At 33.8% G+C, this 15,361-nt stretch overlaps 1 protein-coding gene and 1 non-coding gene across 3 annotated transcripts; both read left to right on the forward strand.

The window, feature by feature from the left end:
• The first annotated feature begins 351 nt into the window (after window positions 1-351).
• LOC120251555 lies at window positions 352-14,026 on the forward strand. Of its 2 annotated transcripts, none has more exons than XM_039260113.1 (12): window positions 352-531; window positions 1,083-1,451; window positions 1,679-2,004; window positions 4,159-4,236; window positions 4,457-4,559; window positions 6,817-6,905; window positions 7,184-7,295; window positions 9,326-9,379; window positions 9,648-9,696; window positions 12,593-12,687; window positions 12,772-12,887; window positions 13,472-14,026. In XM_039260113.1, the coding sequence occupies exons 2-12, from the start codon at window positions 1,140-1,142 to the stop codon at window positions 13,803-13,805; spliced, it is 1,668 nt and encodes a 555-aa protein (XP_039116047.1). In that variant the 5' UTR covers window positions 352-531; window positions 1,083-1,139; the 3' UTR covers window positions 13,806-14,026. The 2 variants fall into 2 exon arrangements, with proteins under 2 accessions (XP_039116047.1, XP_039116048.1); XM_039260114.1 differs by having other exon boundaries at window positions 1,094-1,451.
• LOC120252459 lies at window positions 5,041-5,106 on the forward strand. Its single transcript, XR_005533993.1, has one exon. It is a non-coding gene; the product is annotated as a small nucleolar RNA snoR101 (small nucleolar RNA).
• Window positions 14,027-15,361: the final 1,335 nt, after the last annotated feature.

A 15,361-nucleotide genomic window follows, 5' to 3' on the forward strand; every position in this document is an offset into this window, starting at 1 on the left:
ATTTTTTTTTAAGCATGGATAAACCCAAAATTTTGTTTATATATCATTATCCATCAATTTTATTTAAATTCAAATTTATTTATTTTTATCCGGGGATAATGCTTCCAATTTTATTCAAATTAAAACTCTTTTTTTTATATAAACATATATATATATATATATATATATATATATATTATTTGAAACCCAAAATATATAGATATATAATATATTACTTATCAATATTTGTAATTTATATATTATTCACTCAGCATGTTCAATTTTTTAATAATATTTGATTTTTCAATATATATATATTTAAAAAAATAAAAAAGAAAAAAAACACACACACACACACAAACCCTTTTTAATCTCTAGTCCTCTTCCTCTTCTCCATAACCGCTGCTTCTCTCCCCCGTCTTCTCTTCCAAGACTCTAGCCGCCGCCGCCGCCGCCGCCGCCTCTCAAGTTTCTCTTTAGTTAGTTACACATTAGTTTGATCTCTCACGGCCTCATGGCCCCATGGTTGATGCGAGCTTTGATTTCTTCGAGGTCCCTTGACTTTAGTCTCTATCTCTCTCAATGCCTTCTTTTTTATTTTTGTAGGTAATTAGTTAATTTTTCCTGAAATTATCTAATCTGCTGGTGATTTTTTATTTCTCCGTTTGATGCATTGGGTTGGGGACCTACGGAGAGGTTGGTTTTTGGGTTGATGCGGTTGTCATTTGGGTAATCTAGGGTTTGTAATTGGGGGGTTTGTAATGAAAAATAATTTTCATGACAGAATTTCCTCAACAATTTTCATGAAAATTAGAGTAGGAAAATTCATCACATGATAGAATTTTCCGATGCCCCTATTTTCATGTAGAAATTTCTCAACAATTTTAATGAAAAATACGTGAAAATTAGATTATAATGATAACATTCCTTGAGACATGAACAATTATGGTATGAATATTAAACTTACCACTTCAATGATAAAATAATTAATGTGAACAATTAACTATAGTAAATAAAGCGAAAAATAATTCAAGTTAAATTATTTGATCAAACTATTTAATTATCATAATTAAAATGATCCGGCCTGAATAAACCATTTGTAGAGATTGAACAGCGAGATGGAAGAGGGAAGTTGAGAGCAGTTGAAGAGAATCCCATCCATGGCCAAGGATAGAAGACGGAGGCGCTCCCCTTCCACATCCTCCTCTTCCGACAGCGAGAGCTCAGAGGAAGAGAGAAGAAGGAGGAGGAAGAAATCTAGCCGCCACAAAGAGAGCAGCAAACGACGATCCTCAAAGAAGGAGGAGGAGGAGGAGGAGAGACGTGAGAGATCCAGGAAGGCCAAGGATAAGAGGAAAGAGAAGCGGAGGTCTAGCCCTAGTGATGATCCCAAGCCCGAACTTGATGAGCCTGAATCGGTGCTCTGTCTCATCCTTGATAGATACCCTGATGTTGCCAGTGATTTGAAACAGGTGCTTTTTTTCCTTCTTTCTCAGATTGTCAAGCCTAGACTTTAAGCCCTGTTATCACTGTTTGTTTTGGTTTTCTTTTCGTGTGCTGTAATGTGATTTTTTTCCAAACTATTAGTAATTGAGTTTATATCCTTTTCATGACAATATATTTGTATTTTTTAATCATGGACTGTGTGTATTTTATGTGTCCTTTGGTTCATGCTGAATGTTTTTGGGTTGTTTTGCAGCTTCTTGAAATGCTTGATAATGGGCAGGGAGTTGATTTGAGAGGAATTTCTGAGAAATCATTGGTGAAGCTTTTGAAGAAACTTTTCCAATCTTTAAACGTTGATCAGAATGAAAAAGGAATTTTCTTGCTTCCTCCACTGAGTGTTCCTACTTTGGAGGTCATTGGGTCAACATTGAGATCTTATCTCAAGCCGAAAGATTATAATGAGTTTTTGAATTCTGGGTCACAAAATGAACAAGCTAAGGTGGATGATAAAGAAGTTGTTGATGTTGCAGTACTGGTGGATGGACCAAAGGAGAAGGATTCTGCCCCATCTAGAAGAAGGTATGCTGTAATCAATAGTTTTTACTAAATTGTCCACTAGTCAAACAATACTGCTCTGTTGCATTTGTTGACTCTTTCTTTGTTGTTTTTTTGATGATTATTTACTGATGAGTGGAATCATGTATTGAATAGTGGATCTATGACACAAACATAATGTGCTTAGCTTGTAGTGGTTTTGCTCATTATTTAATTGTGATTTCTTATTCCTACTCTAGATGGCTATTTATATATAGTTACTGAGCTTTGGATTTCTTTTGCATAGATTATACCACTGTACGCCCCATCAAACTTTGTACACACACACAATGTAAAACAGTAAACTTGCACAAATTCTTCTTGTGCAACTTTTCCTTATCTGAGGTTTAAACTCACCAGATTTAATGCAAACACCTTTTTATGCTTTTATATATATGCCCAAAATCTGTAAAAGATGGCGGCTATGGCTTCAATGACATAATTTACATGAATACTTTGAGAATTATGACTCTCGAAAGTTGTTGAATCAGATAAAGTTTAATTGACATGCCAAATTATCCACTTTCACAGATGCCTATTTCCTGATATAATGGTAGTTGGATTACATCTCATCTTTCTCCTTTTATTGAAACTATAGTTGCATGTTATATAAATTCACACAATCATCTATAACCTCAAACTATGCACCTGTATGTGATCCAGTATCTTCCACTAGTCTATTATTTTATCATAGTGCTTATCAGGTCCATTTTTGTATTGAAGTATCAGTAAGCAAACTAATTGACCGATCTCCATAAAATTTGAGCATTATAAAATGTGATGTGTTAATGACTATGTGAGAATGTAAATGGGCTTCAGTATGCTTTAACATCTGATTAGAAAGGCTACAAGACTGGATCATGCTTGACTATGTAAGCTTGAGATCTTTGTTATAGATCACTGATCCTCTGATCCTGTATTAGGTATTGCTTCGTGCAAATTCTAGAATTTTGCTCTCACTGATATAGTAATTTGACTAAATTGGTAAGCTTGCTTATATATATTTCTACCCTCCCTGCCTGACTAATGGTAAAAATATGATTAGTTATGGAATGTCCTCAACTTTCTATTTTATTGGTATGGTTTTATCTTTGATTTTCTTGCATTATGTGCTCCATGTTGTAGTTAGTTTTTTTTTGTTGTCCCAGTGTTGTGCAATTTCTTCTTGAGTCTTTTTTGTGCACTCTTAGTGCATGTATTGAAGCCACTGTTCATTTATGTGTGGCTGTAAGTAAAACACTAATAACATATTTATATGATAAAACCAGGACAGATTTAAGTATGCACCATTTGTGGAAAAGGCAGCCCTTTTATCTAACCAAAAAATAAAAAAAAAAACAACAATTAAAAAAAAATATTAGCCTATACGAACCTCTGATTCTTTTCCATTTTTGAGATTCTGAAATCCAGCTGGTCATTTTTACTTTGGGCATGACCGGTCTATCACAACATCTAATGTGCACCTTAGTGATCAATGTTTAGGTTTGAAGACCACTTTCTGCAATGGATGGGCTTTAAATGACATATTTTGGGTTCTAGAATGAGGCTAAACATGATAGAAATATGATTCACACCTTTTTGGGTGATGTAGATATATAGTTTGTTGAGGTGCGTGGATGTGTATGGGTTTTATCTACCTAATAGTTTTTTTTAATTTGTTCTTAAGTTTGTTTTGCAATTTTTAATGTTACTACAGTTGGTTTACATGTTGAAAGTGTAATGTAATTCACTACTTTCCCACTCGGATCCTTTCTTCATTTGTCAAAATAAAAGTATACATTAAAATTTTTTATATCAGTGGCGACAATTTCTTGCAGTCTTTGCATTACTCTTTATTCTCTATGTATGCTGCCTTTTTACTTTGTTAAATCATTTCTTAATTCAAAGGTGCATAGACAAGATTTTTGACCTTTTACATTTCTCAAAAAAAGATAAAAATGCTTTTGCCAAATATATGCTTTTACTAATTACCATTATTTGTATTATGGCTGCATGTTATGCATCAAGAGGTCTCACTTTCAGATGTTTGACTGTACCATGATATTTATAGTGTAGCTGCATGCCATGCATCAGGGCTTTTCAGTATCAGAGGCTTTACTGTACCATATTGTTTCTCAGTGGTCGTATAATGTGCTGCAGGGTGATTGGACCTGAAATGCCATCTCGTGAATTGTTGGCTGCAGCTGCTGAATTGACACAAGCAGAGGCTACGCTGAGGTATGTTCTATTGATATTCTGCCATAGTATTTACACAAGTTTGTAACTGTTCATACTCTAATTCATGTCTAATTCCTTTTTTTCTGTATATTAATTATTTATTCTTCTCATATAATTCTCAGACACCTGTTTATCATGAATGAAAATATTGAGTGATTTGTGCATTTTTAATCATCTTATTATTTCCTCTTGAAGTATTGTGAATATACTGGACTTTCAGGGAAGCTGAAGAAGAAGTTGATAATGATTTGTTTATAGGCCCTCCCCCACCTGCTATTGTTGCTGAAGCTGAATCAGCAAATGAAGCTGAGAGGTTTGAAGAGGTATTAGTTAGCAGCTTCTATTTGTATCTTGAATAAAATATCCAAAATTCATGCTTACTAGGATAACAACACTGTCCTGATTGCAATCTACATTTGCTATCCAACATGCTTTTGCAACTTTGGCTTCCAAGGTTTTCTTTGCAAAAAAGTCACAGGCACAGGTTTTTATTAGTCATAATAAATGATTTTTTGTCCTCTTATTTTTTTTATTTTTTTTTTTTTCTGATGAGAAATTGATAAGTCAGGATGTTCTTTTCAAAAGCCTTTTTCATTTTTCATTTTTATGCTTTCTTACTGAATTAGTGGGTGGAATTGGTTATATGCTATAAACCTAGATTATTAATTATTACTGTTTTGTTCATGTCAATTGCCATTGCTATTGAAACTTAATCTTTATAAAGTAGGATGATGGTACTTGACATGGTTAACCATATACGGTTCTTACATTTTAATTCTTTTTAATAATTATGGGCAAATGATGTTTTTACACTTGATCTCTGAACTTTCAAGGTAAGTTCATATGTAGACCAAGGTTTTTTCTGATGCCCTTTTCTTAGAGTTGACTAGCCATATGTTTTTGATGATGGAATGATTGTGAGTGTCTCATCATTTTGTTTTTGTTCATACCTTATAGTTGATCTGATACATGTGCTATATTATGGCTGTAGCAACGACATGGAAAACAAGTGCTACTAAACCATGCATAATTATCATAACTAGGGCTGTGTGTGGTTGTGGTGAAATAAAGGAAGTGGGAAGTGAGTTTGAATGACACTTCTATGAAGTTGGGGGTAAGTTGACAGTAGAGTCTCCCTTCTGGTGTTGCTTGAGGAAGTGATGAATTCATGAAATCAGTATTTATAAAGGAATATAACTTCCCTCTACTTTGGATGGTTTCGAGCTAACTTTAGACTATTAGAAAATGGGGTAACCGGGAGCCTGGCAAAGCACTTTTTCTGATTTCCCCATTTACTCTCCTTGAAGCAAACACCCTCCTAATATGAACTAATTAGCTCGAGTGGTTTAGTTATTGAAGTAAAATATGAAGGTCTTTGATAAGTATTAATGGTTGAGAGATTCTTTATATTCCTACCAAGCAATTCTATGAAAATTATTATAATGAGCAAGATGAGAATGTATTTCCTAGGAATTTCAATTGGTTTATGAAAAGTTCTTGAAGATAAAACAATCTCCATATCGATAGTTTTTGTAACAGTGGGCGCATGCTAAAGTGAAGCGACTAAGAATAGAAGGAAAACTTGAGTGATTATTATAAACTAGTAGCTCAATGAGCAGCGATATGTAATTATGTTGTGATCAATTCTATGAAAATTATTATAACAAGCAAGATGTGAATCTATTTCCTAGGAGTGTCAATTGGTTTATGAAAAGTTCTTGAAGATAAAACAATCTCCATATCGTTAGTTTTTGTGACAGTGATACTTTTTGGTCGCATGCTAAAGTGAAGTGACTACGGATAAAAAGAAAACTTGAGTGATTAGAGTCAACCAGTAGCTCAATGAGCAACAATATGTAATTATGCTGTGACCATTCTTGTTTCATAAGTATTTTTTTAATTATCATATATATCCATGTTTAGTTTACTACTGTAACTTATCAAGAAAAATTAAATAATATTGTGTGTGGGTCATTGTAGTAATTTGTTCCATAAATTAAGCAAGAGAACTTGTTGTGTTTGGTGCATGTGAGCATAACATACGACATCTTAGCACTGATCAGTGCTAAATCCACTGGAGCAGTTAAGAGCAACATCATTAGATATCATCAGATACAAGGACATGGTGGTTAAGTTGCATCACTGGTGGGTTGCTTATATGTCAAGGAAGAAGAATCATTTCGCTGGACAACAAGCCATAGCTGTCTCATTTTATATTGACTGGACCCAAGCAAATATTTTGTGATATTTTTGAAGCAATTAAGATTAATATGTGGCAGATACTCTGGCACATCTAGTCATCTACCCTATATATGCCATTTTTTATTGGGAGCTGGATAGGCCTGATTTTGGTTCCCTTACAATTGTTATATCCAAGCAGTTGTGGAATACTACCATATTCGGATTTATTGTCTATTTTAACTCCAAACCACTTGTTAATTTAGTATTTGATTGTCTAGTAGTTATTCTGCTGTTCTTTGAGTCTGCACGTTGACTAATTGAGTTATTTTTCTTGCTCTGATAATTTAGATAGCTGTATTTCCTAATGCTTGAATTGAGCTTATGCTTGATGTTGATCAGGTGTCACGAATTGCTGGGGCTGAGGTTGATAAACCATATGATGTGCTTGCGGTGAATTGGAAAATGTCATTTGATAACATAAAAAAGAGGTGATCACATTTGCTTACTACCAGATATAGTTTTTCTACTTACAAGAATGTTTTCAAATTTTCAGTTACTTATTGCGTCTGTAGGTTTTAGCAAAATACTTAAATAACGAGTCGTTTTTTGCTTAGCCTCTTTATGTATAGCTATCAGTATTCTCTTGCTCAGTTGAATAGCACTTGCAGTGATGGTTCCTTTATTTACAACATTGCCGCTTATAATTGACATGTTGAATACACATGTAACCTTCTATCAACACAATGCTTCTAACACATTCTCTTAGGTATTGGAAATTATCTTTGATGGTTCATCCTGACAAATGCTCCCACCCGCAAGCACACCAGGCTTTTGTGATATTAAACCGAGCTTTTAAAGACCTTCAGGATCCTGACAAGGTATGTTTCTCGACTCTTAAAAAGTTGTTGGTTTGTGTAGGAAGTAATGTATGCCTTTGTTGCTTTTACCTTCTGTTAAGAGGTAGCAATATCTGATTATCTTTTTCCTTCTGTTTTTTAAATTACTTAGATTGGGTTACTCACATTTTTTGCCAGTTTTAATAATTTGAACTATCTTTAATATCTATAATCGATGCCCATTGAAAGATTATCTGTGGACACCATGTTAAATATTTTTCTTCCATTGGCCATGGTCTTAAGCTTCCAATTTATCATCAAAAGTTGTTGAAACATCTGACCTTCTAATCATAATTATTAATTTATATGATCATGTTGTATGCGTGCTAAAGAAATCCTTTGCGTTTCCTTAATTTATAGTATATTTAATATTCCTTTTGATTTGCTAGAAACCTATAATATTCCATTGGAAAGTGCTTGAAACATTTTTATAGAAGTTTCTTTGAAATGTAATTAACCAATGGTATTTTTGTTTAAAGCATAAGACTTTCATGAGTGTCAGTGATAGGGCAATCTTTTGAATTCTTCTTTTCGTGAATCTCAGTTTATGGGGCAATTCTAGGTCTCAATTGTAGCCTTTTTTTCTATCCTCCAGCTGGTGCTAGGCCTAAGGGTTAGTGTCTAGATCTTTACCCTTGCAGATACAAAGTTTCTAGAAGATATGCTTTGGGCATGGTTGATCTTAGTCCCATTATTTTATTCTTCACTAATTTGTGGTGCAGTACATGTCAAGAAAGGCTTTTCTCTATTATTTAATTATGCCACAAATCTTCAATTCTAAACTGTAGCATTGCTATGACGACTTGATTGTTTGCAACATGGCTAGCATACCTTACAGATGCTGGTTACATAAAATTGGGAAGTGTGTGTTTTCCAAGAAGATGTGAAGCTACTTTTGATGATTTGCATGCTGCCACATTCCTATCTTCATTGAAAAATATCATCATGATAGAGTTCCCCAGTGATATTCTGACTGATATTTTCCTTGACAACAACATATACAACAACATATTATATTTAATACAAGGCCAAGCATGTATCTCTTAACACTCAATCATCACAAACTTTTAATGCCATGAGTATTGACCTCATGAACTCAATTGCTTCTCCTATGTGCATTGATTGCCTTCAAAGTGAGTCTGATGCACCCACCCAAACGTTAATTTCTCATTCTTTGGAAATTGCTATCTATGGTCTAATTTGTGGTTTTGAAGGCTTTGCACTCTATCTTGTGTTTTATATCACAAGGTACATAAGAGACATGAATTTACTCTAGGAACATTTACAAAAAGATTAAAGCATTTTAATTTCATTAAAACTCATCTAATTCCATTCAAAGGAAGTATTGTATATGCAAGGAACTCTTATATGTTTAAAAGTGATCATCTTTTATAAATAACTACTCGTTATGCTTGAAGTTCTTAATTTCAACTATTGATAAAGCACATGAATATGTATATATATATGTATTAATTTTTATTAGTGTTGAAATTTTGAGTTCTTACTAAGCACTTAATTAGAGAAATAAATTAAACATCTGGATGTGGCTCACAAAATCTGTTCACGTGGAAAAACTGAAGCATCTATTTTAGGCTCACATAATTCTTAGTTTTGTAAAATTTTTGTTTGTCATGTTGCTTATCTTGTCACATAAGCTTAGAATGATGTGGAGATTCTATGTTATCTTATATGGCTCGGAATAACCCATATGTCCAACTTATCCAAAAATAGTTACAAGATAAAATAATGTAAGAATGATGTTCAAGGCAATGGGAGAACTTTATCTTCAACTGCAAAAGGCAAGGAATGTGAACCCACGGTATTGCATTAAAAGAACACAAAAATTTCAGTAGCATAGGACTTGCTTTGAAGTTGTTTAAGCAAGCTTGCTTTTCATTTTCACTGGTTTTGCTATATCTCTGAACTTTTAATTATTTAAGAATCTTGATGGTTGCATGCATCATATATATATATATATATATATTCTCAAACCCAATATAATTATTTTTCAGAGAAAGGCCATTGATGAGAAGATCAAACTTAAAGAAGAACAAGAGCAGTTTGAGGTATGTGCTGTTCTACACTTTTCCTTGGTTCTGACTTAGTTAGAGGTCTCTGCTATTTTAATTTGATATTTAGAGGATCATCAAAATTTCATCATGGTTTGACTCATTTTTTAGTACTGATTACTGCAAATAAATGCACCAACTCTCGTACTTAAAGTTAGTTTCACTCGTTCATAGTTTACTGAAAGACTTGTTCTTTCAATTCTCAGCTTTTTTGAAAATATTTTTCATTCTTTGCTTGTGTTTGGTAATCTTTCTTGTCATCTAGGCTGAGCTGAAAGAACTAAGGGAAGCTGCTAGATGGAGACAATTACAAGGTTCTCTTTTTAACTTTTTATAGCAATAAAAATCTTATTGTGCATTTCTAATCCTTCCTATTCTGAATTTTTCCTCTATTTGGCACCTTCTTGTTGCTATTTGAAGTTCTTATTCATCAGGAATGAAGTGATATGCTGATGTGACCTAACTTAAAAAAGGCCATATCTAGCACACCTTGTGACTTGACATGTTGGCGTGACTATAGTATGGTAATCTGACAGTAATTTGAAGAAGATTGTTAGTAATATGACACGGCCAAGGGAGGGAAATATGAGTCATGTGAGTAATTTTTTTGAAGAGCTTTTTCCTTCAAAATTTTCTTCTACTCAAATGGGGGAGGGTGGAGGGAGAAGATACAGTGCATAGGATTTGAAATTCAAATCATTCTTGGTTTAGGTAGAGTATGGAGTTAGCGTCATTCCTATCCATAGTCGTCAGAGGTGTAAGGCACAACTAGGTGCAAGGGTCCTGGGGCCTAGGCGCAAGGCACAAGGCACAGGCGTGCCTAAGAGACACTAGACGTGCTAATAAAAAAAAAATTGAAAAATAGTTTTCATATTATATTATATGTTTTAAATTTTTAGAATGCCCTAAAGATTAATATCATAGAAGACATAAAAACATACATAATAACACACAAAATAATTTTCAAATGTTCAATACAAAATGCAATAACATGATATAATGCATGCATCGAGTCCTAAGCCCTAACTCGAATAATAAAATCTAGTGACTATCATCGAAATCATCAAGTCCATCATCATTATCATCACTACTAACATTATTAATTTTCTCTTCAAATTTACCATTCTCTTCATCTAAATGATCATCTTCGAACCATCATCTCTAAGAATTAAGCGGGTTCTCAAACTAGCAAATACCTTATCTTTCCCTTTTGATGGCCTTGAATTGAAGTGCTGAGCATTGTGTTCTATTTGGTTGTGGTTGCCTTAATTTTAAGTAGATTTTTATTGCATGTTTTAATTTTATGTAGGCTCTTTTTTTTATTCAGTCACCAAGATGTGTGGACAAGATTATAAGTCAGAGTAAAAGTAAGAAAACGTAACAAAATTGGTAGATGCTATGAAGGCACGCCTAAGCCCTCGCTTGGGGCCTAGCTCCTAGGCACAGAGGTGCGCACTTTCTTGACATCGCCTGCTTGACTTGCATAAAGGCGCAAGTCTTTGAGCCTTGTGTGCCTTGCGCCTTAGGCACACCTTTGACAATTATGTTCCTATCCTTGAAGTCTAGAATAACTACTGGAGATCATTACTTTTTGTGATTTAATGTTCATAGGAGTCTAGAATGGAAGGAGGTCATTCCTTTTATCATCCCTATTTTTAAGGTCTAGGATAAGAAATGAGATGATTCCTTTCACATAATTGTATTACTCCTCTATGTAAGAAGCTCATTGCATCATTTAAGAAAACATATTGGAATCAAGCTTCTAGCAATATGTTGGTGTGACTCTAGCAAGAGGTTCTGTTGCTTGACCTATCTCTATCTTTGCAGATTTCATTGTCATGTTCCTTTTTGTTCCTTTATTCCCTAAATCCTTTTTCTCACTAAACTTCTGCAAGCCAATTTAACTTGAGGCTGCATCAGGAGTGCTCCAAAAGTATTTGCCAAAAAAAAAAAAAATGCCTTTTGTACTATGTGCTGGATTTTATGAGCGGTTTGGTGACCATTGGGAGCTGAGCTCGCATACTTGTGAATTTTTTATTCTCGATTTTGTAGGAGGCTTACCAAAATCAAATGGCTATTTCTTTGACTAGAAGAAGAATAGTGTTTGTGTGACCAAATCTTACTGGCTATTTTCATGGATAATGGGAGAAAGATTGGTCTAAATCTGTGTATGCTACACTATCTATATTTAAGATCACTTATTGGAAAAGGTTTATCTTTCTTGCATTTAGATAAAAAAGCTAGAACATGTACTTATTGAGCTAGCGGAGTTGAGGTTGATGACTATAATAGAAGATAGAAGACTTATGTTCCTCATCTATGTTCAAAGGCTTTATATGTGATAAATGTGTATCCATAATTGTGGTGAAGGATGACCATGAATCAACTCTACGCTTTTGTTTATGGAATTGCTGATCTCAGACTCTAAATAATTGATTCACGTTTTCCTTTTACTTGCCTTTGCTGTCAAGTTGGCCTATATTTGGATTAATCTATTCATCAATTGCGCCTTTTTTTTTTTTTAATTAGCAGAAACTAAACTAAACTATAGATGGCCAAGAAACATGTTTTCTTTAGGAAAAACCTGCATAGCATTTTGTAGCCTAGAACTGAAGCTACGCAAACCCTGCTATGGCACACCATGCTGAGCTCCAGCATTACTTTTTTTTTCCAACCCTAATTGTCACTAAGCTCTCCTTCACTTCTAACAGATGATATAGCTGAAATCGTGGAGAAGCAAACCTTGATCCTCTTAATTCTGCCTAGCAAATTCTAGGAGCTGGAAGCAATAGCACCTGCATCATGTTTCATTGGCTTCCTTTATCTGAATATCAGGTTGTTGAAGCTGGCTACTCATTAGTGCCTCCCTTGTCTTTATTCTAATAGTCAGTTTCTTAGTATTTTGCCTGCAAATAAGACTATAGGAATTATCACGTGAAATGGATGTCATAAATCCTCAATCCATAAAGGAACATTATCCATAGAACTTCAAACCAGGTTATCCAAACAATATCTATGATCGTACTACCTGTTAATGATGTGTCTGTCTTTGTATTGGTAAGGTTTACTGCTCATCAATGGTTTCTTGGGTATTTAGTGGTGCAGCATCTTCTTGTTTTAATTCTTTGAATGCTGTTGAAAGGAAATGTTAACATTGTAGTGCTGGTAAACCGGGTATGGCATCACCTTAAAAGCACATAATGTTGGCAGGTATAAGCCTTGAAGGAGATGAAGAACTTCTGGCAGTAGTAAAAGAAGCTCCCAAAAGAGATGAATGGATGACAACATTGCCTCCTGAGAGGAAAGTAAGGGCTTTTGTAATCCTATGATTTTGTTTCCATTTTCCGTTTCAAGTATATCTTGTTCTCTGAGTAATGTTTCTTTGACAGCCAGGAATGCCGCCTAGACAGTCTACATCATTTAGCAAAACAGGCAAAGAGGGACGAGGTGATACTAGTGTGTGGACCGACTCCCCCAGTGACAGAGCAGAAAAAGCAAAGCTGAAGTATGATTTTAATCCCTCATGTCTGTTGCTAGTTAGAGTATCTAGTAATTTTTAACTGACAGCTCATGTGATTTCGGTAACAACACAATTTCTGAGCAACATTACCAGCAAAGCTCCTAATAATTTGTCACTGGCAAAGTTGCAAATTGCTCATCTGTAGTTCGATTGTTTTTTCCTTGGTTTGTTGCATCACTCTCTGGAAGTGGAAGTATGTTCCATCATAAGTATACTTTTTTTAAGAAGGGTCTAATCCATTTGTTTTTCCATGTAGTTTATGCCATTATTATTAATTTTGAATCAATTGTTATTACTGTTAGTGCTATCACTACTCCTTTTATTGGCTTGAATTTTGATAATCCATGATAACCAGCAATTACTGACGATACCCTTAACTGAACTTTTAAGATGACTCTTATTTACATTTCACAATGCTCTCATTTTTCCACAATATTTAGAATCTGGATAGTGATTCTCTGTTTCAAGTTTCGTTTGTCTTCGTGACTAAGATCCTGAACTGGATAATTTCTCATGCTAGTTCATTTTTCATGATTTATGAACCCTGAACACTAAAATTTCTGATACAGCTATCTAGAAGCTTACAACAAAGCCAAAGCAATTTCTGACGTGGATGGTGAGAACAGCAAAAGAAGCTCAAATGCTAGTTTGGTTGATGAATATAATGCTTCCAAGCGATCTGTCTCTCTTCTCCAAAAGCATCAAGCAAAGGGCAAACAACCGAAAAAGAAATCAAAGCAGCCCGAGAAAGAAGAATGGGTTGGTGCACACCCTTGGAAACCATGGGACCGTGAGACCGATTTGTCAGCAGGTCGGAAAAAGGTCGATTTGGATTCGAAGAACATGGGGCAGGGTTTGACCTCGCGCTTCTCATCTGGCCCCACACAAAGGAACTTCTTGTGAGCGAGTTCATTACCGATATGTCGATGACTGCAACTCCTGAGTTTTGCGGGAGAGTTGTGAATGCCTTGCGCTCTCATAAATGCCTGTCTTCATGCTCTGAATTAATTTTGCCATGGTTTTCTTTTCCCTTTGGTCCAGGTAAAATCACTGACTTTGTATTTTATAAGAAATAAATGATGAATTGTGTAAGTTGTCCATCCCAATTCAGTGTGTTTTGAAGAGCTTTGCTTGTTGAGGGGTACACGGAAACAAATTCCTTTTAAAGCCTAATTTAATGCAAATGCAACGGAGCTTGTTTGGCTGATATATTATTATTATTATTATTATTATTATTATATTTTATTATTATATTTTTTTACAAGGGGGTGGGGGTGGCACCTGCGCGGGCATTGATCTTTGGTTTTTTCTCCCGCACATTAGAGACTCTCGCCACTAGATCTTGAGGTGTTTCTTGAGAAAAATATATAATGGTTATCTAGAATTGAAGAATTAGAATCTCTTATTTGAATAATAAGGTTTGTCTAAAGCAAATTAGTTTTGGTTATTAAATAATAATTTTTCATATTTAACATTTTTATAATTGATTTTATTCCAACAAATAATATTTCAGGACTATGTTGATGTTGTTGAGCTAAAGGTAATTTTTATAATCACTTTTTTTATGATAATTTTGTATTAAATTTATGACTTAATAAACTTTGATTAATGTGCATAATTGTATCTGACAATGAGGCAAAATTGTTATAAAGCGATCAACAAGATGAAAAAAATTGAAGCAGGAAAAAACTAATTTGTAATAAATGATTTTAGCAATGGAGTCCCCTATAGGATGATTTTATTTGTGTTTTATGTCATTTTAACTCTGTTAAATTTATGATTATCATTTAATTTTAATGAAGGCAATATAGTTTATTTGTATCATTTGTTATGTATATTAATATTACCATGCACCATTTATATGCATATCAATGATTTCATTAAGCATAAAATGTGTAAATAGATTATTAATTTATTATACTAATAATTTACTTTTCTTATTTAGTGGGGTAATTAAAGTTTGTTTATTTTTATTAATTGTGTGATCATTTGGATTGATTAGGTTTAAAGTCCAAATAAGGGTTATTGATGAGATTGGCAATGCTTCTTTTCTTTTTGTGGGATCGTGAGTGTTTGCAATTACTTGGTAAAACAGCTAATAATTTGAGACATGATTCCACAAAGGTAATGTTGTAATTTAAATTCAATTGTACAACACTAAACCTAGCAAGCATGACCATTTTATTATATAATAATTTTTTCAATTATCTGCAGATTTCTATGAATGGATCTTATCCTGCTGAGATTGACACTTTGGTAAAAGAAAAATACTATTTAAGGTTCAAATAAAAACTCAGAATATCATGCAACATTGTAAAGTCTATACGGTTACGAGATTAGCTGAAAATAATGAGTTAATGTCAAAGTATATTTCAAGTCCTTATTTGAAAAATAAGGTTTGTTTGAAGCAAATTAGTTTTGGTTATTTAATAATAATTTTTCATATTTAATATTTTGAT

The sequence above is a fragment of the Dioscorea cayenensis genome, chromosome 20, assembly GCF_009730915.1.
Source record: "Dioscorea cayenensis subsp. rotundata cultivar TDr96_F1 chromosome 20, TDr96_F1_v2_PseudoChromosome.rev07_lg8_w22 25.fasta, whole genome shotgun sequence".
NCBI lineage: Eukaryota > Viridiplantae > Streptophyta > Magnoliopsida > Dioscoreales > Dioscoreaceae > Dioscorea > Dioscorea cayenensis.

Coding starts and splice junctions, on each gene's coding strand:
- LOC120251555 (XM_039260113.1), top strand. CDS start 1,140: ATGGCCAAGGATAGAAGACGGAGGCGCTCCCCTTCCACATCCTCCTCT. Junction 2,005..4,158: donor TCTGCCCCATCTAGAAGAAG/GTATGCTGTAAT, acceptor AATGTGCTGCAG/GGTGATTGGACCTGAAATGC. Junction 12,688..12,771: donor CATTGCCTCCTGAGAGGAAA/GTAAGGGCTTTT, acceptor TTTCTTTGACAG/CCAGGAATGCCGCCTAGACA.